Genomic DNA, 27451 nt, shown 5'->3' with positions numbered 1-27451 from the left:
TTAAAAACTCAACCTGATTATAATAGCTGAGCTTGAGTAATTTAGAGGTCTTCTCTTTGGAGAGGAAGGAGTCGTCCTGCAGTGAAATCCTTCCTGCGGCGCTGTAGAGTCTCGTAGAAACTTGACAATCCAAGAAACTACTTGGCACAGCGTAAGAGGGGTCAGTTCTAAAGCGGACATGTTGTAGAGATAACGTGCATTCGCCTACTGCGACAAGAGAAAGACGCCGACACGCAAGGGCTTCACATCAGGGCTCAGATTAGAGCTGTGAAGATACACTTAGCTCACTTAACCCTTGACTAGTAGGTTAGCTTGTAATGACATACAGCAGATAATTAATATGGGCTGGGGGCTGAAGGCTCCGTGTCTGGTGTGGGGGCCGGAGAGCAGGCCCGTGTACAGGGACAGGTTAGCTCGCGCTAACAGCCTGGACTTTTCCAGCAGCTGGGGAAACGGACACAGTGATCTACGCTGCACGTTTACTACCAGACAGAAACTCACTGCTAATGTTTTTCTCCGCTAACTTTCACCGTCATGTTCTGCCGCTCGCTCTCTCTCATTCGCTCGGCCTCACACACGAGATATACAGAGAGGTGCCGGGCGTCACCGTGCGAGTTACAATCATTACTTGCGCATTGATATTAATGACTGCGTGACCTTTTAGTGGGGGGGTTACTCATTCTGCAGCGGTGGTGTGCTGAATACAGGGGAACACTGCTGGTCTCTCTGATGTGCACGCCACAGACGGTCCGGGCGCCGCACTTCCGCGAGTTCCGCCTTTTGCGTTTCCGTCAACATTCCGTTATAAATTAACTTTTAAATGATCGATTTTTAGAATTTTGTTAATGGATTCATAACCTTCCACGTCCGCATCGCGATGCATCCAAGACTCGACTACTCCTCCCGCCCCGTGTTTGAGCATCAAACACCTGTTCTGCCTTTCCTACATCAATTTATGATGAAAGTGTTTTATTGATTTAAAGGGAAACACAAAATTCAGGTGGCAGGTGACAAAATCTAAAAATATAACAAACTCCTGCAGTAAGGCTCTCACCCCGCTTTGCTTTCTCCTGTAGATCAACTTTTCTCATAATATCCCTGCGTAATGATTCAGTCTTCCCTCCTCTTTTGTCATGTTCACAGGGACAGAATGGAAAATTTAGCCAAAAAGAAACTGTGACAAGAAGTTTGTGGTCATTTTATAATCAGTAGTTTGTTTCTTCTTACTTATAATATATAATAAGTGCAAATAAACCTCTCTCAAAGCCCTTTCATTGGTTGGCTTAAAATAGGTGACCAATTTTAGTTTCAAAAAGGCGAGATTCACTGAAAGGTCTGCACGCCTGCATCTGGAACATAACCTGCTGAGGATGTGGCCTGAGCACAGCGCCTGAAGTCAGTCTAAAGCTTGAAGCCATGACGAGGCGTGATGTGAGAGAGAACACTGTTACACATCAGACAGCTCAAAGCTGCGAGACGACATCTGTAAACAAACAGCGACCTCTGCTGTTCACCACCAAAAACAGGCTCAAACCTCATGACGGATTCATTTGGTATCTATGGATTCATGTTACTGGACTAATGAGCAAGAGAGACGGCGACTTCTTTGTAGAATCCATTTCTTCCTTTTAATGTGCCGTTACGTTCAAACTGCACATTTCTTTGATTGACTTTTCACATCATTTTACTTACTACGGATGGAGAAAGTATTGAAATGGTAGATGAATATAAATACTTAGGAACAATAATTGATGCAAATCTGTCAAGGAATTTTAATACAGATGTTGTTGAGGGTAGCAGCATCTATATTTGATGCTTAAACTGAGACTCTTTAATGTGGACAGAGAGAACTTTTTGTTCCATCGCCTGGTATTTTGCATGGCCAGTGAATTCTAAATATTTACATTTATTCATTTAGCTGACGCTTTTATCCAAAGTGACTTACAATTGCTATTTATGTCAGAGGTCGCACGCCTCCGGGACACATTTGAACCCGGCTCTCTCACACCAAAGGCATGTGTCTTATCCACTGTTCCATCACCACCCCTAAACTGCATAAGACAGTTAACATGTCCAATAAGATCGCCGGAGAACAGCAAAGTAGCATCACGTCGACCTGCAAGTCCCAACTGGTGAGAAGGGGCAGGCGATTGTTTTGTATTTGGCGAGTATGAGCTGTGACCATCAGGCAGACGGTACAGGGCGCCATCCCTCCAAACCAACCGGGTCCGCAGGTCATTTGTGCCTACTAGTATCGGATTTCCTAACAAACACCGAGATAATAAAAGTGAATCTCGGGGTGTCGGGGAGCTGCACCTTGGTGTAACCTGCAGCCAGCAGCCGTCTGATGTTTGCTGCATGAATGAATTTCTGAAAGGACTAATAAATATCTATCCATCTATCACAACTCTCTCTCTCCTGTTTCTGCCCAGATAAGTAGCCCGGACGTGACGCAGAAGAGAGCTGGCGACCCGGTGGATTACAGGTGGAAGAATCACCAGCGTGTCAGCCGTGTTCGGACGCCAAACGCGTGTACCTGTTCAGCCATGAGCTGCTGTCTCTGCATGTACTGCTGCTTCTGCTGCTCCAGGATCTGCTGCTGATGCTGCTGTTTCAGCGCCGCCGCCACCGCCGCCTGGCTCAGGTACGCCGCGTTAGCGTGGTTACCCGCCATGGCGTTTGCCCCCGGCTGGGCCGTCATGGCGTTGCTACCGGGCGCAGACGCCATGGTGTTGGCGGGGCCCGGGCCGTGGGGAGGAGGAGCGGAGTAGGTGTTCTGGTCCTGAGAGAAACACAAAGAAGAAGATGCAGCTGTGAGGTGGGAGCAGCACCTGGAGAGAGACGTTCTACGTAGATAAAAACACAGAAACCAGAGTGCATTCATCCAAACATCAGGGTTCCCAGCACGGACACAAACAACTCCAAGACTTTCCAAAACCCAGTCAAAACTGGTCCTTCTTACTAATTTAAAAAGTAATATTTAGAAAAGACACACTCTCCATATTTCTATTTTCCAAACCTCCCAAAGAGCAGAATAAAATTTAAGGATATTCCAGGACTTTGTATTTTCCAAAAAGACAACACATTATTTTATTGATTCTCACTCAAATGACTTATTATTGTATTTTAAATTGTTTGGTTACAACATTTAATCTTTTAAATATCAGAAAGAGCGTTAAATGCAATGTTTTAATCATGGCGCAATACAATTATTAATTTATTTATTATTGTGTCAGATATTGGGGATAATGAAATCATAACAATAAGACAGATGCTGCGGTGCAGAAAGAAAAATCGACGAACCAATTAAACTCTCAGAATCTGCAACAAATCAAGTTAAATGGAAACTTCGCGATTCTTATCCAATACACTTTTTGTTAAATTCAGCGAATATTTCCTCCTGGGTCGGCAGCAGGCGGCGGTGGCGCGCCGGAAGCAGTGGGGGAGAGACTGTAAACAAACAGTGGTATGTTGAACATGCTGGACTCATTACGGGACTTTAGCTGTGAAGACGGCTGAGAAACAGCTACAGAGGCAAAGGACTGAGGACCTGTGAGACAAGACCAGGCGAGGGGAAGACCTGTGTTTCAGTGCTGGATAAATCTACCAGATTAGAAAGGAATGAAAACCGATGCTTTTCAGTCTCTGTATTTTTGTACTAACTACTTCAAATAACGCGCTCGTTTTTTTACTCTGTTGTGTTTTAGGGCTGAAACGTCGTTTGTTTGATGATGTTTGTTCACTAATTGTAACTACTGAAGTTGCTACGATAAATAAACTCGACTCCGTGTCTTAGATTTAGGCTTCAGTACAGGCTTGTTGTCTACAGTGCTGCTGAAACAAGCCCCGTTGTTGAGGCCAACTTGCTCTCGGACAGCAGACGCTGCGGATTCTGCTATACTTCGGCAGAGTAGGACTGGTTACCATGGCAATGTGCGTTCATGAGTGTGGGGGGAGGAGCTTCCGAAGGAGCAGTGAGGGGAATGTTTGTTTGGCAGAATCGCACAGTATCCCTATAAATAAAAAACCTTTTATTAACATCAGCCCATAGTTTGTGTTATCTGTTTATTTTAATCTCTTCTCAGACATTTTACAGACCAAACTTATTATAGATGAATCGAGATAATAAAATAAAAATTTGAAAGATAAAATATAGAAATTAGTTAGTTGTAGGGCTGGGCAATGAAACAACAATAATTGGGTGGTGACGGCGCAGCGGATAAGACACATGCCTTTGGTGTTCAATCCCCACTGTGACCCGTCCACCAGCGTGTCCCTGAGCAAGACACTTAACCCCTCGTTGCTCCAGAGGCGTGCGACCTCTGACATGTACCGCAATTGTAAGTCGCTTTGGATAAAAAGTGTCAGCTAAATGTAAAACGTTATCGTGATATATATAATAATATAATAAAAATGTTTGTTTTTATTAATCTGAATCAAATGAATCAGAACTTAACTTTTCTTTTTTGTTGAGGAAAACAGACAGAAAAAAAAAATGTACTTAATTTTCCTTTGTTGAAAAGAGATTTTCTTAGAATAGTTCTGAATGTTCTGCCTCTGATTTGTGAAGCGATCCGCTGTTTGGCATCAAGTGTTTGTTCTGACCATGAAGAGAAGTTTAAAACCACAATTAACAAAAATCTGCCTTTAAACCTGAAAGAAATAATGATTTGATATTTTATTCTGATCATTATGGATATCGAATGATATGAAATGTTTTTTGGCCTGGCCTAACACAAGTACTGCACCTGAGTGAATGTACTCAGTAACTAACGTAATACAGTACGGAGGCCTAGCGGGACAAAAACGTTGGGTTTGTTGTGTCTCGATGATGGTAAAGTGCAGCAGGAACAGAGCGTCTGCCTGGAGGGAAGCTACAGGCAGGAGCAGCTATATTTAAATACACAGAGGGAATATGAAAGGCTGCTTTGTCACCCCCCCCCGCCCGCCCGCCCGCCCGCCCGCGAGGCTTAGCAACCAGCTGCTTCACCGACACACAGTCAGGGGACGTTAAAGCGTGGGGCCCGGGCCGAACAAAAGGCCTCGCAGCCCGACTGCACCTCCACTCAAACTGCTCCGTACTGGTCTTTCTCTGCACCTGTTGGGCTGAAACCAGCACAGATAGCTTCAGGCCAGTTTGACCCAGAGACTGACCCCCGATTAATTTAATCACCACCATCAGCACACAACGCGTACACAGAAACACTCCAACAGCCAGGACAGTATGATAGATCTCATTCCTCATCCTTCACAGCTGAATGACCTCAGGACCTTTTGCTTTAGCGCCACCCTCAGGTCAAACTGAGGCTGCCAGTATAGCGCCATCGGTCCTCAACTTCCACCTTCACTGACTTTACTGCTGTGTCGTGTTTAAATACCACATCACATTTTCTTCAGCGCAACGGCTTCTCATGAAAGCGTGTAGACTGCCACTTCAGCTTCATTAAATTTATTTATATTTAAAAGGATCTGACTGTAAAACTAAATGTTTATCCTTTTCTGGTCTCTTCAGGTCAAAGTGCATCAACCTGTACGGCTGCACTTTTCTCTTCTTATTGCTCCGGCACATAAAGATGACTAAAGCTGCAACGATTAGTCAATCGATTAGATGTCAACTATCTAATTAATCGCCTGATAATCGATTAATAGTTTTAAGTAATTATTTAATTAAAAATTGTTTAAATTCTTTGATTTCAGCTTCTTAAATGTGAATATTTTCTGGTTTCTTTCCTCCTCTGACAGTAAACTGACTATCTTTGGGTCGTCTTGGGCTTTGGGAAACGGTGATTTACATTTTTCACCTTTTTCTGACAAGGACCAAACAACTAAACGATTAATTGACTAAAGTATCCACAGATTGGTCGATAACGAAAGTAATCGTTAGTTGCAGCTCATCCTCATTATCGTCTGGTCTGGTGTCCGGCAGGATTTAATCTTCGGCATCAAATCTACCCAGTAGCCTGACGTGCATCTTCCCAAAAATATAACTACATGTCGAGGCGACGCAGACCACGAGAACTGTGATTGGTCGGCTGGGTAGCCTCCGAGCCTCCATTCCCGTTAGTGGAGCGCTAAACCGGAAGTTAAAAGTCTACACAGTGGACGCTGTGGCGCTACTGCCGACTACCGTTTGGTGGTGTAATGGCAGAATGACGGCGACACTGACGCACAATGTAAATGCATGGATATGTGCGTAGCGTACGGCGTAGACCCGACGCAGAAGTATGAATCTCGCTGAACGGAAGAACTGTGATTGGTCGGTTTGGCAGCATCGCATTTCCTCCTGCATCTTTCCGGCTTGTTCTCCTTCTTCTGCCTCAACTGGTTCAGGGGTCGTACACACCGTCTCCTCCGACGCCTTCTCTCATTTCTGCCTTTTAGTAATTTCCCTAAAAGTAGCTGCTGTTCAACATCGATGAGCTCCAACGTGATCTGCTCAGTTTCAGAATCAGAGGGAGCTTTATTGCCAAGTAGTGTTTTACATATAGGAGTCATTTGTTTTGGTGATGAGGACAAACAGAGTTTACATAAGTAAATGTAGAAATATATAAATATGGAATAGACAATGCAAGTTACAGAAGAATATTAAAGTGAATAGAGAAATAATAACTGTTTGCAGAACATGTGCATTATTCTGGGTTTGTGTAGTGCAGACATGCTGCAATGAAAAGTATCCAACAAGGATTTAACCATTAAAAACAAGTGTGTGTGTGTGTGTGTGGGGGGGGGAGCTGTCTCGTGGTCGGACCAGCAGGTTACAGCAGACTGTCGGTAAAGTGCCCCCTCCCCGTCCCTCCATGTGTCCTGTCTTCCTACACTGAAGCGAGAGTGTTAAATTAACATAAAGCTAAATGTCTTTTTCTTTCTTTTGGTACAGAGAGTTTTCTGAAAGTGTGGAGTCAGCCAGCAGGAAACTCTGCTGCTGGCACAGACCGCCATTGTTCAGGCTTCATCAGCTCACTACAGCTGTGTGTGCGTGTGTGTGTGTGTGGGGGGGGGTTGGCTTGATTTATTAGATACCTTCTGAAGACCCACCATTTAAAAATTATTATTATCCCCAATATAGTCATATCTTCTATGTAGTAAGAATTCAGAAAATCTGCAGACCTGTGTGTGTCTCTGTGTGTGTCTCTGCGTCTGTGTGTGTCTGTGTGCGTCTGTGTGCGTCTGTGTGTGTCTGTGTGTGTCTGTGTGTGTCTCTGCGTCTGTGTGTGTCTGTGTGTGTCTCTGCGTCTGTGTGTGTCTCTGTGTGTGTCTCTGTGTGTGTCTCTGTGTGTGTCTCTGTGTGTCTGTGTGTGTCTCTGTGTGTGTCTCTGTGTGTCTATGTGCGTGTCTCTGTGTCTCTCTATGTCTCTGTGCGTGTCTCTGTGCGCGTCTCTGTGTCTCTCTATGTCTCTGTGCGTGTCTCTGTGCGCGTCTCTGTGTCTCTCTATGTCTCTGTGCGTGCGCGTCTCTGTGCGTGCGCGTCTCTGTGCGTGCGCGTCTCTGTGCGTGTGCGTCTCTGTGCGCGTGCGTCCCTGTAACGCGCGTCTCTGTGCGCAGGAATGTGCAGCCGGCCTGGTTATGAAAGCAGAGCAGGAACTCTGATCAGCTTGTACAGTTGTTATTGTTGCAGTCAGTGTTAATGCGGATGCTACATTACCGCTACCCTAACGCTACATTACCGCTACATTACGCTACCCTAACGCTACATTACCGCTACCCTAACGCTACATTACCGCTACCCTAACGCTACATTACCGCTACCCTAACGCTACATTACCGCTACCCTAACGCTACATTAACGCTACATTACGCTACACTAACGCTACATTACCGCTACATTACCGCTACACTAACGCTACATTACCGCTACACTAACGCTACATTACCGCTACATTACGCTACACTAACGCTACATTACCGCTACATTACGCTACACTAACGCTACATTACCGCTACCCTAACGCTACATTACCGCTACATTACATAAATATTTTCAATACATCATGGAATAGTTGTAATGATGAGCTAAAAGAAAGATCAGTGTTGTAAGTTTAGGAAAATGTTCAAAAACATTCCAAAGATACAAAAGATGTAACTCACACAGAGAAAGATTGTTTTGTTTATCTGTTTCTGTTTTCTGTGTTTCTTTATCATATTTATTTTGTTTCACTATTTTGTGTAGAACATGGATAAAAAAAGTTGATTTCAGGCTTTACCTCCTAACACCTTTCAAATGTACAGATCATTAAAACATTACAAAGGCACCGCAGATGCAATGTGTCACTTTACAGAGCTAGTGGTCGATGATACGGGTTAATATACGACCGATACCATTCATTAATAATTAAAACAAAGAAAATGATTATCACTCTGTGATATTATATTAATAGAGAGTTCGGTCTAACCTATATGAAAAGTGCAATGAGATAACTTTTGTGCTGTATATAAATAAATAAATTATTCCTGCAGAGTACAACATAATCTACATGTTATCTCAGCCAGTAACATGATGTTTTAGATGAAATAAGAAACACTGGATTATGGGGCGGGACTCTCTAGGCGCCTCAGGATTCGATTAAAATGGAACAGAAACGTCTCCTCATGAGCTCAGAAGGACCAGTTTGCATCCTTAATTTACTTTACCAACCTCAGCTGCTCCGTGGTCACTTTCTGCCGCCCGCTCTCGGCTCTCTCGGGGGGGATTAGTGGTCGTCTTATGTGATCACTCGCGGAAAAGGCGAATTCTGAGTCTTTGAGGCGACTTTATAAAACGCACTGCGGATGGAGAAAGTGGAGCAGACAGAGAGAGGCGGCGCAGGCCGGTGTGTTTAACTTAGGTGTCCGGGTTTTACAATCACGGTGCCTGCTCAACCATTGACCATCTGTCAGCCATCGGCCCAACCCCAACCCACGCCCTCGCTACACACACATTACGCACTGTTCTTCAAAGATTTAACGCCGCTCTTATCCTGTCACATTTATGTCCTTTGCTAGCCAAGCGTTAGCGAGTGTTACCGTGCTCGCACAGTGTGCATGTGAAAATTAAAGCTAATTAAATATTTCATCAAAGTTAAAGATTTAACCTCTGTGCTTAAATGTAAATGTTATTGTAAGTGAACGCAATTAAATAACTTTTATATGGAGTCTTGTTATAATTTCAGCCGGAAGGAAACCGTCACGCGGCTAGTAGATTTGTGGATGAACGCGTTTCTGTGGCGGGAACATTTGAAGGTTTCCTGTTTCACGCCAACAGGAATGCGCTGCTCAGAGAGGTTTCTCTAGATAAACAGCAGTGAGATTACAAGAAGGATTAAAGAGAAGTTAAGCGGCGCCCGGGTGCTGCTGAGCGAGGCGGTAACAGGTATGTGTGGTGCTGCAGCGTGTTCCTTACCTGTGTGTGCGCTATGTGCTGGCGGAAGTTCATGCTGTTTCTGTTTTCTGTTCTGTTTTTCTGCTGCTGCCTGAGCAGCGTCAGCAGGGCCGCCTTGTTCTGGCTCTGGGTGTTGGGGGGCCGCGGCGGTCCGGGCCCCGCCTCAAAGTGCGTCAGAGGTTGGGTGTTGTTGTAGTTCGGCAAGGCGGCCGAGGCGTGAGCCCCCGGCGCCGGCGGGTGGCTGAGAGGCGGCCCTGAAGTGGGATGACCCAGCATGTTGGGGTGTGCAGCGGGCCCCGGCATGTAGCTGCTGGCCACGGCCTTGGGAGATCCTTTGTTGGGCTGACCGGGCATCAGCCGCTGCTTCTGTGCGTTGGGGTTGAAGTCCTGTGGGTACAGAGAGGGGCTTGTGGGCTTGTCCATACCAAATGCGGCCCCTAGCGGGCTCTGAGAGGTGTTGGCCATCTGTGGCCAAGGCGGGGGGTGGGAATGGGGCCCCTGGTTGTGGAACTTGGCCCCCGGCTGTGGCTGTTTGTGCTGCAGCTGGCCGTGGAGGTGCTGGGCTCTCTGCTGCTGGGCGGCCAGCTGCTGGAGCTGCTGGGCGGGGGACAGGTCTTTGGGCACCGGTGGTCCCGGAGGAAGAAGGTGGTTGGTGGGAGGCTGAAGCTGCCGGGGGGGTGGAGCCTGCTGGGACGGGGGAATAGCTGGGGAAGACGTGGAGGAGGATGCGACAGGGGAGCTGGTGGGGTGAGGAGGCGGCCCCGAGGAGGTGGACCTGACATGGGGGGAGCCAGTGAGAGAGTCCCGCTCGAAAGCCACCGAGGCCGGCGAGAACTCCGTCTTCACGCTGACCAGATCTGGAGGAAGCAGACCCTGGGAGGACTGGCTTCCCCCACCACCCGCTGCCCCTCCTCCCACCGCCCCGGCGCCACCTTGAGTCGCTGCCAGCTCCAGAGGGTCTTTGCGGTCCTCGAAGCCGTCATTGAGAATGTCCTGGATGTCCTCATAATCCACAGAACAGTTCAGCTCCTCCATCAGCTCCGTCCACTCCTGCTCGTTCAGGTTGAGGTCCGGGAACAGGCTGTTGTTGCCTCCTCCTGACGGCGGCATGATGGGCAGGATGTCATCGGGCTCCTGCTTCATCTCCTTCCGACGGAAGTCCGAACCCGGCTCCCTGCCGCCGTCCGTCGACTCCCCCGCTGGCCCGTGATTCCCGTTAGAGTTCAGCGAGTCGGTGATCCCCAGCTTGGAGTCCCGCGGGGAGCCGTTGGTGGTGCCGTTGTCCAGGCAGGCCTTCTTGTTGGGGGGGAAACCGTCGCTGAAGCCGTTGATTTGATCTCTGCCCAGCGGAGAACCAGCGCTCTCCAACTTCCTCTTCACCGTCTCCTGCAGCTGGAGGACCAAACAGAGCCGTAGAGGATTAATAAAAGCCAGAACACAAACATACAACTTTGGAAATCTTTTAAATTGGGTTTATTATCGTAATTATTTTGTGATTCCTGAAACTGTTTAAGGGCTGCGACTAACAATTATTTTCATCATCAATTACATGGCTGCTTATTTTCTTCATTTCAGTTCGTGACCACAAATTTTTCTCCAGGCCCTCCAATGTCTTGTTAGTCAGACTGTATATAAAGATGGCCGGCGCGTCACCGCATCCTTCCACTGTACAAAAATGAAGCCAAAGTATCCCGAATATACCAATCGGCGCAGGGCTCAGCTGTCGCTCAGGATGTGAAACCCCCCCCCCGTTTCAAAATAACTAATTCAAACCTCAGAAAAAGGAACCCTTGAACAAACTTCAGCATCGTGAGAACAACCTGAAATGACAGAAACCATATTTGGGAAAAATTGGGTTTATGAACTACAGCAGTGGTCGACAATAGGCGGCCAGCGGGCCAGAACCGGTCCTTTGTCCTGCGGTCAAATTGCGTTGATAGCAGAAAAATAAATAATATATAAGTTGATAGCGGCTGGTCCGGAAATAGATCTCAGTCATGACAGATGCAGTTACTCAAACAATCACTTCCTCTTTGACTGTGGCTGCAAAATAAAAGCGTGAGAACGTTTATTGCAGCAATGCTTTAAGTTGAGTTTTTCATTTATTTATTTATTTTTATGAAATTTGTTTTAATTTTTCCAGATTACTACAATATAGGTATAAACTCTCTAATGAACTGTGCAGTTACAGTAAATAAAATAAGTTACAGTAAAACCAGCTTCAACAAAATGTACTTGTGATGGTTCACATCACCCTCTAAAAATATATTTTGGTTAGTTCTTTTTACAGTGTAGTTTTAATATACATAAGTTGGCGATGCATATAGTGGTAATTATGTTTATTTCGAATATATATGTAAAATGAAATCAAGTAAACAAATCAAAGTGATTAGAATAACACAATAATAAATTAATTAACAATAGTTACAGCCAGAAACTCTTGTCAATGTCCATTACATATTCGAAAAGGGAAAGCTTTTACTTTGAAGGGTTCTGAAGGACACTCAAAAGAGTCTCTGGCGTGCTCGACACACCTCCGGGAAGAATGTAGAAAGTTAGGTGGCGCTGCGCTGCGGAGAGCCTCCAGTTGCAGTAGTGCATGGATCATGCGTAATATTCATCCAGCCAACAACGATCACGAACCGTTCACAGCCTGTCGGCACCGGAGAGGGAGCGGGGCGGACCAGGAGATCGCGGAGCGACTGACCCGCTGCGACAACGAGCCAAGCTCCCCCTGGCTCCCCCGTAGTTTGCACCCTGAATTTCCTCAGGTTTATGAATGCGGATCAAACGCCCGGAGCACGCACACTGCAGCACGTGCCTTATTGTGAGCATGGGCAAGTGTCCCTATGATCAAGTAATAAAGGGGGGAAAATATACACAGTTAATTGGAATTGATCTTCCAATCTTCCTAACGTCCCGCACAGTACCTACGGAGCTAAACGAGTGCACATGAGTATACAAGGATTTGAAATAATTTGACTTTGCTAATGGAAAAACATTTGGCTTCTCTTCTGGGTAGCTGTCATATCGTTATCGTCCATCATTATATACAATCTATGAGAGCAACAGTTCGAAAGCCAAAGACATTCAGTTTACTAATAAATAAAACCAGTGAAAACAGTGAATCTGATCATTTTAGTTCATTTAGTATTTAAGCAACAATTCCAGTTGTAGTTTACACTGTCTGAATTTACATATCTGCATCATGAAATTAGGTTATTTGTGAGTGCCAAGCCAGCTGTTCAGAATTTCTATTTCAGTATATACAGGGGCAGGTTTCCGGCTGCAGGGGGCGCTGCAGCTGGATGGACAGAGCTGTGAGAGCCAGAAGACGTTGGGGTATAAAAGCTGGCCGGCGTCTGAGCTGCTGCCGTTAACAGAATCAGCTGCGGGCGGGCTTACATAACGCAGAAAACAAAGAGCTTCCTCAGAGCAGTCAGCAGATCACATCTGTCCACTCTGCAGGCAGCACGACCCGCCGGATCAGAACTTCCTCCACGTCAGCTGATCCTCACATGGTTTCACTGTGCGATCACTGAACGTTCTCAACACCTGACCAGGTAAACTCAGGTGAAGCTCTTTGACCTTTTGACCTCTGCTATCAGAGCCATGAGGCTTCCTCTTGAACACAACACAGAAACTATTACAGTCTGTTTGGGCTGATGGGAGTCTACAGATCATTGTTTAGAGAGATATATTTAGATATATAACGTTTTGCTTTTAGAGTGTTCTGTTTAATGTTACCAGATTACAGCCATGCTAGAGGCTCTGCGAGGCTGTAACATCTCCAAGCCTCGTAGCCTACAGTGTTAGCTACGCGCATAGCCAAACATTTACACACTGAACAAAATTATAAAAGGCAACACTTTTGTTTTTGCCCCCATTCATGATGAGCTGAACTCAAAGATCTGAGACTTTATCTATGTATACAAAAGGCCTATTTCTCTCAAATAAAAGGCCTTAGGCTGGCCATAATAAAAGGCCACTCCAAAATGTGCAGTTCCATCACACAGCACGACGCCACAGATGTCGCAAGTTTTGAGGGAGCGTGCAGTTGGCATTCTGACTGCATGAATGTCCATTTCTCTACCATAAGCCGTCTCCAAAGGCATTTCAGAGAATTTGGCAGTAATCCAAACGGCCTGCCAACCGCAGACCACGTGTAACCACACCAGGACCTCCACATCCAGCATCTTCACCTCCAAGATCGTCTGAGATCGGCCACCCGGACAGCTGCAGCAACAATCGGTGTGCATAACCAAAGAGTTTCTGCACAAACTGTCAGGAAATGTCTCAGGGAAGCTCATCTGCATGCTCGTTGTCCTCATCGGGGTCTCGACCTGACTGCAACTTCGCACAGCCATTGAAGAGGAGTGGACCAACACTCCACAGGCCGCAATCAACTACCTGATCAGCTCTATGTTGATACTGACTGGTTTCTGGACCCCCCCAATACAGTGAAATTGCACATTTTGTAGTGGCCTTTTATTGTGGCCAACCTAAGGCCTTTTATTGTGGCCAGCCTAAGGCACACCTGTGCAATCCCCGTGCTGTCTGATCAGCATCAGGATTATCTGGGCAAAGGAGAAGTGCTCACTAACACAGATTTTGTCAGATTTGTGAACAATATTTGAGAAATAGGCCTTTTGTGTTCATAGAGAAAGTCTTAGATGTTTGAATTCAGCTGTTGTTGTCTTTATAATTTTGTTCAGTGTACTGCAATTACACCGCCATAGCGCTAGTTGGCGGTAGCGTTATAGCGTCCACTGTGTTGACTTCTGCCTGTCGAGCCAGTTTAGTTTATCTTCCAGTTTAGCCCTCCGCTAACTTGAATGGGGGCAAAATAAAAATCCTGCAGCTCTTCTAGGCTTTCAAAATGTTATAGTTAGTTAGTTCCAGCCCTTCATGTAAGCACTGTTAGCCAAATGTAGATGATGAAGTCACTTAATGAAAAATCAGAGTATCACCAGAGTTAATACAGCTCATCCTGAGGGGAACGTGAAGGTCTGAACCGAAGCCGCAACAAGCTGAAAATGTTTAATCTCCACATCAGACCAGCTTATTCTGAAGTTATTATATCCACGCTATTCAAGTAATAAAATTCAAATAGAGGATGGAACAAAACAGTAACTAACCTCCTGCCTCTGTAACAGAGAAACGGTTATCAGATAACCAACCTGATAATTAAAATGTGACCTAATCAGAGCATCCCTACAGCACACGTTTATTTAAGCCTCAGAGAAAGGTGAAGAGAGACGAGATGTGATGTGGGTCAAAGTTTCAGCCTCATGAATCAGAGTGAGTGCCGTCACTGTGTGGAGAAAGGAGACGTCTTCCACAAAGCATGCTGAGAATTTCCTGATTAGCCCGTCTGCTGCCAAAATGGCAGAAGGAAACACTAGTTGGCCAGTAGCTCTGAAACCAGCAACAACAGTCTGGATTACACAGGGAAGAAGAATGGGGCTGCAGCTGAGTATCTTCCATATTTTCCCCTTGTGTTTTTATTTAATGTGCATTTTCTTATGTGTAGCGTTGTATCTAGAGCTGCTGTAATAAGTGAATTGACCCAGTGTGGGATCAATAAGGTCTCTCTTATCTTATAAAATATAACTGACAAACATAAATATCGTCATTCTTTCGTGTGTTTCCCAGCAGAGTTTCACCCTCATGTCACAGATAAAAGCACCTGCGTGGGCGGACAGACTTTAAAAGAAGGATGGGTCATCACTTTCGACAAGCTTACAGATCCGCCTCGCATACTCAGAGTGAGAGGAAAAACTAAATCACTCACTCGTGCAAATCAGTGAGTTTGACTTGGTTTAGGTTTCAGACTCTCGTTTTTAAAATCGAATTTCCATCCACAGTTTCAACCAAAACACGGATGATGATTTCTGAATATAAACGTGTGAATCTACAGACGCTGCACTTCGTGACGTGCTTTCCTGTGAACTCGTCTTCGAGGCTTAAACGTGGCCGGAGTTAGCTGTTTGAGGAGGGTGTACCGAAGTCAGTCATTACCACAAAGTGAACGCACAAAACATAATGTATAGTAATCTTTAAATTATGTTTTTCTTGCATTATGTATTGCTGGACATAAATCAAGTGGTATGCATACAATGAGTATACTTAATTTAGTCATGTTACTAGAGACCATTTTAATAATTTAATTAATTAACTGAAAAGATAAGTATTAGATGAAGAGAGGAGACCTTAATGCAAATAAAGATGACTGGAAACTACCAAAGAAAGGCCGGGGGTGGGGGTGAGTCTCTGGTGGTCTGCCCGGATGACTCAGTGAGCTTCTTAAACCTAAATACTGATCTGACCACGCCTCATCACTACCACAGAGACAGAGCCACGCCACTGCACAACTCTGTTACACTCTGTTACTAGTACTACAATAACTAATACTCCACGGGAGTTGAAGTCTAATTTATACAACCCCAATTCCAATGAAGTTGGGACGTTGTGTAAAATGTAAATACAAACAGAATACAATGTTGCAGGCATCAAATTCAAAGTGAGTGAATATTTGCAAAAAACAAAATTTATCAGTTTAAGCATTAAATATCTTTGTAGTGTATTAAATTGAATATAGGTTGAAAAGGAATTGCAAATGAATATATTCTGGTTTTATTTACGTTTTAAACAACGTCCCAGCTTCATTGGAATTGGGGTTGTACTTCTGCGTCCCCCTACCCTACGCCGTCGCCTGACGAGCATCTCCTCAAAAATGAAACTAAACGTCGAGGCGATGCGGACCGTAAAGCACTGTGAATGCTCAGCTGGGTAGCCTCGCAAAGCCTGCGTAGACCCTACGCAGGAGTATAAATCAAGCTTAACAGGTCAGAGGTCAGAGTGGACCTTTGGAAGTGTTCAGGTTGGACTAACTACAGCGTTTCAAGGAGGTTTTTCAACCATCATTTATACAACCAACTGAGACGATGTTTCACACTGTGCAGTAATCCAGTCCAATAAGCAGCAAAGAAACTGTACTCTTAGTGGGATTAGTCAATAGTCAGTAAATGAGTAGTATGTACCCCAGCACCGCCCCCATAAACCCATATCAGTCGGGATCTAATTACACTAACAGTATACTATTAAATGAACATTATCCTTTTTATTTAATGTTGTAATATTATACTAATTTATACTAGTTCCTCCTCCAGGTTGTGGACAGAGCCTCTGCAGTGAAGAGATGTGGATTTAGCCAGAGCCAGGATGCAGTCAGGGGGTTGCGGTACGAGGGGGATGCTCTGCTGTGTTTATATTGTAGGCAATGTGGCCCGTCCGTTGGAGGCAACTCTAAACTTCTTACTGGGTCAACACAGTTTAAGCTTGAAACTTTGAAGTTGCACAAGTAAACACAAAACTTGCAGAGGCCGAGGCGTCCCCCCGAAACACCGAGCAGGTTCACAGGCCGAGGTGTCTTTTAGAACAAATTAAATGGCTGATACAGAGACAGAAGTTAAAATGACATTAATGAGAACTTGACCTCTGACCTCAGCTGGTCCAGGGAGGCCCGTCGGCCCTGGACTAACACTGAAAGCGTACATAGCAAAGAGTAGCTAAAACAGAACCTAACAACAGGCATTCATATAAAAAGATTAATAAATCCAAGGTGTGTCTGTTCAGAAGATAGTGAACGGCTTCGTTATGGCTAAAGCCACAAAGTCTGCATATTTAACATTACAGTCCAACAAACAAAGACTTCTAAATATCTTCAGAAGGACTCATCCTACATTGTTCGGCTCTCGCCTGCCACAAAAATCCCAACTATCTGGTGCGTTTACTTCAGCTTATCGTAGTATGACTGCATGTTTTCAGCAGGAATGTTTAGTTTCTTGCACTGAAACTCTGGTTTTCCTGTTGTGTCTGTGGTTTTCATTTGACTTTCGCTGCGTTTTCTGTTGTATTTGCCTGTAAATACGCAGTAACTTGTAGAATCAGATCGATAAGTTGATATGTTGGCAGGAATGTAAACAGTGGTTTCTTATTTGTCTCTATCTGACCTGTATTTTCCAGTGCGAGTTTAAAACTGGGGCTGTGGCACTGTCGATTAATCTGTGGATTATTTTCTAGATTAGTTGTTTGCCCCAGATGACATCCTGAAATGTCTTGTTCAGTTTACTGTCGCAGCCGAGGAGTTAAAAAACCAAATTTTCACATGTAAGAAGCTGGAATCAGAGAATTTCTAGCTTTATATCTTTAAACAATGGTGATTAATTTAATACTTCAATCATTGCAGCTCTATTTAAAATATTTTCATTCTAAATGTGATGTCATATTAACCGTTACTGACCTCCATGACGGCAAACTGGTTTATTGTTCAGTAAGATATCTTGCTTCAGTTTACACCTTCGTCACAACTCCAACTCGTCAATGTGTCTAACGCCTGTGTAAATAGTGACTACGCTCCCATTTATTGGTGGATAAATACCTCCATTGTGTAATTTTACGCCATGATATGGAGATATGTCATGACGACATAACAATGTTTTTTTTTAATCAATTACGAAATTGCTAATGGACAAAATCGCCAGACAGGACTGTCTAGTTTTAGCTAAAGCAGCTTTTAATTTAGTATTTCATCTTCTAATACTGCATTTAATATTGCCTTTAATGACCTAACAGATACCACCTTTTCATAGAAAATAAACTCTGTTCCTCACTTTCATAGACTGCCTCTCAAATGAGCTCTGGGGATGTTTGTTGTGAAAACATTCAGTATTGCTTTTAGCATCTGCAGTTTAGCCTTGTTAACCTCTGGTGAGTGACGTCATCACAGGGAGAAGCCAATCACAGCTCTGCAGCGACGGTTTAGCCCCGTCTCCTGCAGCAGCGCCACGGAGCGTGAGCAAGGCGTTTCCTGACAGTACCGCACACACAGTGATGAGTCAGCGGCGAGGGGGCGGCAGAGGGTTTCTGTTCACACTGAGTCACCTCTCAGGACTCCAGTGTTTGTCAGTCGGTCCCCGCGGAGAGCAGATCCACGGCCAGGACCACATACAGAGGGAGGAGCTGCTGATTTAGATTCTATACTCGATGGTGTGTACACAGAGAAGGGTGGCACGCTGAAGGAAAACCCAACTCAGTGGGAACTCTACTCAACACTGTTCTTCCAAAGCACAGGGTTGTTGTTGTTGTTAAAAGAACCCCTAGAAACTCTTCAATAGACACTAGAGTCTCCCAAGACCACCTCAATGTCCACTACAAAATCTAAAGGACCTAGACCCTTTAAAAAAAGGACCCCTGAAAACTCCTCAGTGACTGTATGATTCTCTTAAAATGACCACAAAACAACCTCAGCAGACAGGGGAACCACAGCACGACTTGACGCCTCCAATCCCCAAACTCCCACCCCCTTACATATCTACGCCAATCAGACGCAAGAAACCTGAAATGAACATAAACAGCAACCAATGAACGCCTCTAATCCACGTGTTACACGATTTTAGATCCCTGGGTACAGCGGGGAACAATTTCAGTGTGACACACAACAAAAAAACGCTGATCCGCTGTTAGCTAACGTCAAAAAGAAACTATATCGCAATATCGTAGCGAACAGCCTTCCCACATTTAGCCACCAAACAGAAAATCTTTGAAAACTTCAGAAAACATTTGGCGCTTGGCGGGTGTTAATTTCAAGCCCTGCCACAACCTCCAGAAGGACCCCTAAAACACCAGAACCGCCTAAAAACTTAAATTCGAAATTAGTGGAAACTATTAGTCCTGAAGGACCCCAGCACCTCCTTCATTACCTTTACACACCAAAAAGGAGCCGGAGAACGTCCACATGAAACCAGCTGAATTTGTAAACGCCCCTTTTGTTTTTCACTTTTTCACCTCGTTAAGGAAGCAGAAAAACTGAACCACAAGAAATATGTAAATGAGAACAAGTATTGTGGATTTTGCAGCGTTGAACTCCAGTACATGTGATCACAGAGAGCAGGAGGAGAACGAGGCCCCGCCCACACTACTGCGTTTACGACCTTTTGCTACGTTTGCACTCCCGTCCAGACTACAACGACAAAAATGTAGACCTAAAACGGAGAAGTTTGAAAACGCTGCCGACCCCGTTTTGCGTTTCAAAACTCCGGAGGGCGTTGTAGTGAAGACGGCCAAAACGGAGGACTTTAGAAACCATGACGCAGCCGCTCACGCTCGGCTCTCTGATTGGGTCTTGCAAAGCAGAAACACGATGCTGCTGACCGGGTTTTTGACATCATATTTTTATTAAAATATTCTGTACCGTGCAAATAACACTCATCTGCCTAGACTTTGCAACAACTCCCAGTCTGTTACAATCAGTAACAGTCCCAGCTCGTCATTGATTCATGCAACAAAAACAAACTGGTCTGATATTTATTCTTTCGCTAAATCTTCTGTAACTACGGAAGAGACCATCTGGTTCATGTTTACACTGGCACGCGCACGCCCAGTGTTCCTGAACGGGCCCTACTGTACTGTCGTTTTAATGTAGACGCAGATCAACTCCAAAACGCAGCGGAAACGCTCGTATTCGTTTTAATTCTCCGTTTGTAAACTAAAATGGACTCGTGTGGATGGGGCTGAGCAGGTGTACTGGGCTCACACCTCACAGGCAACTTCCTTCATCTCAAACTTTTTCTGCCACCATGAAACGAGAACGTGATCTGTCCTCGCCAGACGTTAGCTGTGATGCAGATGTGTCGTTTGTCAACTAAAATGAGGGCAAAGAAGAAGAGATTAAGCCGTCTGTATTTTGTTTAGGTGTTTCACGGTGGACAAAAACTACCTGAAACAATCACATAAGTGGAAATTATTTAATATTTAGAGGGATTAAAGAAGACCGTTTCATTCATGCTTTTACACCTGCAGCCTGTTTGCTGTTTTGAGCTACAGTTTAAAACCTGATAAATCCCACCTGCTGCGAGGCTCCGCTATCAGATGGACTCTTCTACACACTAACAGCTGAGCGTCTGGTAACACACACACACACACACACACACCCCTGTTGTCAGGATTCATACAGAAGCTGTGAAGACTTCAACAGGCACACCAACCTGAGAAACCCTTCAGTGTTTCAGACAGGGCAGCAACAAGCAGACATCTGCTGAACAGATGAAGCTACATTTAAATCAATAAATTATTAAAATGACTTGAGTTTTCATGTGAGACTTTATACTTTTAGTTAAACAGGTTTATCTGACAGCTGTAGTTTCCACATGAGGAGCTTTGGCTAAGCTTGATAGAGTATAGTTGTGTGTCACTAAACTGAACATGTACAAGCATCACTGACGTAAACAAACCTGGAACAGCGTGAGCAAATATTAATAACTAACTGAATAGCTGCTTTAAGACCCGTCAATTAAAGACAAGGCTGCTTCCAACACTCGTGTTGGGCTGCTGTTTGGTTTGGCTTTGGGCTACAAACCAACGAATGAATCTGCTGCAGTTTAATGCGTGATTATTATTGACTCATTGTTGGCCGATGCACTGCAGTATTTACTAAAACGAAAAGGAGAGAGAGGGGTCAAAGGTCAGGGTCTGGAGCTGGTGTCGTGCCGACAAACACTTCTAACCAGACTGTGTCTGTCAAAGCAAACCACAACACGGGCTGAAAGGAAACAGAGGTCATGTGACCCAACAGCCACAAAACACTTCCTCTGCCAATCACTGAAGCTGTAAACACACAGCGGGTGACAGCAGCGATATCGGTTCCTGAACGATATCCCAATTTTATTCTCAACACACCGAGAACCATTGTTGTTTGTATAAAGTAACGTAATTATCACATTATTATCATTAATATTGTTTATTTTAATAATTAATTAATTTGAAAAATTCTACTACTGGTCAAAAAGCAAGACATATTTTCTATGTAACAGATCTATACTGTGTTTTTATTCCTCTTTTAGTTTTTATAATGTCATTTCATTGTTTATTTAACCTTTATTTATTCAGGGGAGCTTCACTGAGAGGAAGGCCCTGATCACATTCACACCTGGAAGCTGCCCGGTACAACCCGCCTGCTCTGCTGGCCACTAAGCACTGGAGCTGTTGGGGTTACGGGCCTCGCTCAAGGGCACCTCAGTGGTGACAAATGAGGGAGGTCAAACTGGGGAAGATCCTGTCTTAGACTCTTCCTGTCTTAACCTCAGACTGAGACGGGAACTTTCTGTAATAGGGCCCCTGGTCCATAAACTCCGGCACAGGTGATCAATGCAGCACGTTTCTGCCTTGTTAGCATCATTAGAATCAGAAATACTTTATTGATCCCTTGATTGGGGGGATATTCTTGTTACAGACGCACACATTGCACATCACGACATAAAGGAGTGGAAATAATTAGGGCTGTCCCCGACTAAGGATTTACATAATCACAAGTCTTACCTGATAGTCGTATCAATGTGCGTTTGTGCACGGAGAGAGGGGGGGGGGTCCATTCACTGGTCTTGTGCAGAGCTTTGCGTGTGTGCCATGTGGCCAACAACTGCGTGCACGCCGCGGGTGTATTTCAAGCACGATTTAAAAACGCTGCGAAGCTTGAATCTGGCTCCGCCAATCCAAGCATCGAATCTTCGACTATGCTTGGTTTACTTTCCACACGCAGATTTTATCCTGCCGGTCCGGGGATTGAACCGGCCCATGCTTTTTGTCCTGCCCCCGCTGCTGAAAAAAATCCTACAGGAAACACTGTTGCCTAAAAGACTGAGAAGACTGTGAGCGGCTCACCTTATTAATGACGCAGCCTGTCCAACAACTGAAACAGACATCTGCACCCTGTGTGTTCACCATGGCACTGTCAGACGCCGTTCGCCACTTTGTATAGGCGCTGTGCGAAAGAAAGGCAACTGACTCGTGGCTCTGCTTCAACTGTGTGACACCCAAAAACCTCCTCAGCAGACACTAGAACCTCCTAAAGGACCCCTCACACTTCCCCAACCACCTCTATACATCTTAAAGAACCAAAGGGCTTCCTCAGAGGCCATGAGAACCTTCTGAACGACCCCTAAACCTCTTCCAGAGATGCTAGACCCTTTTGAAAAGGACCCCTGTAACCTCTGCACCAGAAGCATCTAAAAGGACCCCTAAAAAGTGGTGAGTGAACGCTAGAACATCTGAAAGACCAACAGAAACTTCTCCATGAAAATTAGAACCCCCTGAAGGACCCCAGCTCCCATTTCAGAGATCGTCCTCGGAGAACGTCCACATGAAACCTGCTGAATTCATAAACGTGCCTTTTGTTTTTCACCATTTCAACTTGTTAAGGCACCAGAAGAAATACGTAAATGAGAAAAGCCAATTCAAACGACGGCAGTTCATCGGCCTCATTCCCCCACCCTGTACGGCAACTGAGGAAGCTGAGGTCAAGTCTCTCAAATGAGTCGGGAAACGAGTAAAATTAACTCAGCGTATATCCAAATTAACAGCCACACTGACTTATCTTAACACCTCAGACACACCACAAACTGGCAGAACAATTCTTCATGTGCCATTAAGACAAATATTCAGATGTATTTTCAATCAAGCCAAAACTGTGCTTGTGTTATTTATAGTCTCTGTGTAAACGTATCGTGACCAAACTGCGCTTCACCTGTTAAGACGCAACACCTAGTATTTCTCTACTGCTTTTTAGTAGCGTACGCTTTGAGTTATATAATCTGTCACAGACTGCACATAACTGAATTTTTGAGATCTTATTTGTTTCTCCAGTAAAAACACTCAAACAATACCTGGCTTAACGGGATGAAGGAGATCACATGTTCCCACGTTATCCATGCCGATATTAATTTTCTCCATAACTCTACCTCCAAGTAAACTGATTTGCATTCAAAATTAAACGTAATCTTCAAGTTCTCATTTGCTGTATATTTAAGTACATTAACACTCAGTTGTCGTATCAATAGGTAAAACTAATGTGTGTGAATCCAACAGCCCTGTGATAAACCCTCCCTTCATGAAGGTTATTCATGTTTTTTGTTTTGGTTGAAAGAGTTTGAGGTGTTGCTGTACAGTATTGCTGCTGCTCACAGATGTCTCGCTTTAGATAAAAGCATCTCCCAAATGAGAAAATGTAATGTTATTGAGCCAAAAGGGTTTGTGCTAGTTGCTTTTCTGCATTACAAAACAGATCTGCAACAACTGGTCGATTAGCCCTAACTGCTAAAGAGTAAAAATATAAAGCAAAAGGACAGCTTCAAAATGACTAGGCTTCCTTTCACCACTCTGGTTCCTGATTTTGCTGGTGTAATCACACGAGTTAATCAAACGTCTTGCCACACTTGTCAGAGCACACAATTCTCTGTGCCACATTATGATAAGAAATATTTTGTGGTTGTACTGTGAGAGTGACTCCCACCATTAGTTCAAAACTAATTAAAGCAATCTGAATCTGTAAAGACCACATATGAGATTCAGACTGCCACTCTGAACTAGGGCTGGGCTATACCGCCAAAAATGTTATCACAATTTAAAAAATTCATAGTATTTGACATCGATAACTATCTGGATAAATGTCAAATCCTTATTTCTTTTAAGTTTAAAAGCTGAGAGTTGACGAAACCAGTTGTGGTTTTAAACTTTTTGTGATGGCCAGAACATGACAAACACTTGCCAAACAGGTGGGGTTGTGATGTTACAGTGGATAAGACATGTCTTTGGCGAGGGAGATCTGGGTTAGATTCCCACTACGAAACTTTTCCTCCTGAAAATAATACCTTAATATAAAACGAAGTTTTAGTTTCAAACGAATTAAATTAATATTTGTTCCATTGTTATCGACATGATGTTTTACTGCTCAGCCCTACTGTGAACCCTGCCTGTCTCTGCTGGTTGTGTTTTCATGCTGCACCCGCCTGTATGTGTGTGTGTTTTAACCTCCGGTGTCCGGTGCTCACTCACCGCTATCAGGGTGCTGTTCCGGCTCTGCTCCGCCGCCGTCCCTCCGCTCTCCCCGAGCTCCGCGCCGCCGCCGCCGCCGCCGCCCGCCGCCCTCTGGCCGGCCTGGTCGCCGCTGGACTGGGGCTGCCGGTGCTTGTTGGACCGCTTGGCTTTGGCCTGCAGGCACCGCTGGTGCAGGGCGAAGGTCTGCTGCCTCTCCAGCTCCAGTCGCTCCAGCGTCGCGTTCTCGTAGCGGCTCTCGCAGCTGTTGTGATGCTGCCGGAAGAGTTCGATCCTCCGGCGGAGCCTCTCCATCACCGCGCTGTGTCGCGGTGTAACAAAATCCGCCATCATCAATAAAGACTTGTAGTAAACTCCCGGCTCAGGGTTCGTCCATAAAATGCTGAATTTGGCTCTTTTTTTGTCACTCTGGGCGTCTATCCACCCCCCCTCGCCCTCTACAAAGACTCCTGTGCTGGCTCCATGGAGGCGACCTTTGTCTTGCTAATGGCCTTCAGTCACAGCGGCACTCACTGCCGAAGAGGAAAATTAAGGTTTTTGGGTGCAATACCATTCAGCCTCCTTATTTAACTCACTTACAGCCATATATATGTGTACATACTATAAATCGCATTGTATGCAACAGCAGTGTGTAAGACAGAAATGCTGTATTCTTGCTAGAGCCACATTCCGCCCGAGTTCAACGCCACATTAAAACCCAAATCTCTGATTTATGTGGTATGAAAGCAAACCAAGCCCCTGCTCGCCTTTTCTAGAAAACTCTTTGAATCGTTAACACTACATGTCTATGTCAATCAATGAACCCGTGAGCTGTCTCACTAACTCCCGTGGAGCTAAGTTAGCACATTCCTCCACTCAAAAATCAAAGTTGGAGCGTCGAAAATTCCTTAAAAAAAAAAACTACCCGAGCTGCCTTTAAAATCTCCTTATTTTGCAGCTAGCTCCCGATAGCTTACGACTTCACTTCCATGTATTTGTTAAAAGGAGTGTTTCACTCCCTGGGAGCATCATAGCGGCTCTACAACTTGTCTGAAACTTTATTTTGCTCAAGTATTAAAGTAGTTAGCTTGGTTAGCGGTGGCAAGAGCTAGCTGGCTAACAACTTGCCTTCTTCACAAACTTGGCAACAATTCCTTCAGCTAATGAGCACATTATTTTACCCCCACGCTACAATTACATACTCAAGACAAAAGACTTCCCAGAGAAATGAAGATTAGTTAGGTTTAAATTCACTTACTGTGAAAGTGTTGCCGTCCGCTGTTCCTACAGCATCTGTCCAGCAAACAGCTGATCCTCCGCCTCCTTGTAGCCGTTAGCCGCTAGCTGCTAGCTGCTAACACTATGTTGTGGGTACACGGGCTAACGGTAGCACGGCTAGCTGGCTGGTTAGCTAGCCTGAAACATTTAAATAAAGCATCATACTTTATATTTCCCCGAGGTGCCGGCGCAGATAACCCTCCCCCTGGCCGAGCCCGAGTCGGGATATTAAAGGTTTTAAGAGCGGAGAACGGATTGGGAGTAACAACGGGCTGACTCCGTCCCTCTGTGCTGTTTCTATTGTTTTCCAGCGGACAGGCATCGCTCCTCCGCCATCTTGGAAACTTTCTCTTTTTTCCATCAGCGACAGGAGGAATGTCCCTGCTCCCGCCTCACCGGTGATTGACAGCAGAGACAGCCAATGACGAGCGGCCACTTTGAGGAGAACTCGGTGAGTCAACGGTCGGTTATGCGCAGCGACAGGGAATCATGAGGAACGAGAAGCCGGCAACTAAAATAACTAACTAAAGTTCAGCGTTTCTCATTGTTGGTGATCGATTCTCAAATCCCTGCGGTCAATCAGTACGGAGGCCTTCTTACTTACTGACAGCAAATATTGGCTATCAGTTAAAAGTCCCGCCCACTTCCGGGTTAGCAGCTGTGGTAGTTCTCAGCGTTTTGAAGGCAGATCGTTTACTAGTCACAGTTTAAAGGCTACTAATACTTATTTATTAGATAACAAATCCACGAGTTAGTTGTAACTATTCCCGTTTTACTGGTTACAGTTATTGGACAGTACAGGTGGATCATACAGCAGCTTATTATGACCATATTCGGGTTTGTTGTCAGGCCTCCGGCGGCAGAAGAAGTCAGGTGAAGCAGAATAAAGAGAAGGTGATGGATGGATGAACCAAGTAAAGTCAGGAGGACTGGAACTCAGGAGACCGAGTTCAAGTCCTGAGTGGAAGAAAGTCAAAGTGGACATGTTTAAGTTAAATGATGTGGTTTTGTTGCCTAAATCTGACCAAACTACCGCCACATATTTAGAGAGACTGTTGAGCCAGAAAAAAACATCCTAGATCAAAGTGTCAAATTTACAAGAGGAAGAATCGGGAATTCCCTGAATCCACAGCAAAGTCTCTGAGGTGCGTGAGGATCTAGAGGGCTGAACTGACGAACCGCATGCAGACGTGTGTGTGTGTGTGTGTGTGTGTGTGTGTGTGTGATGCTGCAGCCTTGCAAAGTGAAGTTTCTCTCATAAATGTGTGACTATAATGTCAGAGAATATCCGAGTTCTTTCCTGGTAGATTAATCCTGTCTCGGATTATTCCCCCTCTCCGCCGGCTCCTGTTTGTGCAGCTGGACCGTATTACACATAAAATACATGAGCTACAGTCAGAACACTGGGAAGATGATCAGGCCAACAAGCCTCCCCGGCTCTGTCGGCCGCCACGGTGTTAGATTTAGCCGTTAACGTGTCCTCACACAGTATCGACCTGCGTCCCTCTGGGGAAAACACGGAGCGTGCGCCGTTGTGGAAAAACTGCCCCTTTTACGCGAACGCGCACCGACTCGACTAAGCAACATCTGATCCACCGCCAGTGTAGCGGTCAGTTTGGTCACCCTGAGTCACTCTGAGCAGGTCGGACTCCCTTCGCAGTTTTTGTATGAGGTAAACTTCACAACTCCTTCATTCATTTGGACTGTAAAAGTCTCTCAGCACACAACCATTGATTCAAAATAAGTTTCTCATGAAACCAAAACACAACATAATGATTTCATTTCAGTCGTTTTAAAAAACAAACAATACAAGATACATGTTTTGAAACACCTTAGAAAGTAGTAGCCTATGTTACAGTACTGCAAAAGACAGAGTACACAGTTTTCACATTAGCCAACATTTACAGAGTTTATCATTTCCATATTATCTATCCTGAATTCATGCAGCGG

At 44.9% G+C, this 27451-nt stretch overlaps 1 protein-coding gene across 2 annotated transcripts in view; it reads right to left on the bottom strand.

Moving 5' to 3' along the window:
- Positions 1–26087, bottom strand: part of maml1 (mastermind-like transcriptional coactivator 1) — a 32501-nt gene extending 6414 nt beyond the window's left edge. Inside the window, exons 1-4 of one of the 2 annotated variants that reach the window (XM_038699099.1) lie at positions 25482–26087; positions 24245–24756; positions 9377–10747; positions 2537–2782 (exon numbers count right to left, since the gene is read on the bottom strand). In XM_038699099.1, coding sequence (XP_038555027.1) covers positions 2537–2782; positions 9377–10747; positions 24245–24577 — 1950 coding nt within the window. In that variant the 5' untranslated portion in view covers positions 24578–24756; positions 25482–26087. The remainder of the gene's footprint in view (positions 1–2536; positions 2783–9376; positions 10748–24244; positions 24757–25481) is intronic. The other variant, XM_038699100.1, reaches the window with a different exon arrangement.
- Positions 26088–27451: the final 1364 nt, after the last annotated feature.

This window comes from Micropterus salmoides, unplaced genomic scaffold, assembly GCF_014851395.1.
Source record: "Micropterus salmoides isolate LMB-PRFRI ecotype aquatic unplaced genomic scaffold, ASM1485139v1 Ms_hic_scaffold_5, whole genome shotgun sequence".
In the NCBI taxonomy this organism is placed as follows: Eukaryota; Metazoa; Chordata; class Actinopteri; order Centrarchiformes; family Centrarchidae; genus Micropterus; species Micropterus salmoides.
The sequence above is the reverse complement of the archived record's forward strand: the minus strand, read 5'-3'. Positions and strand labels throughout refer to the sequence as shown.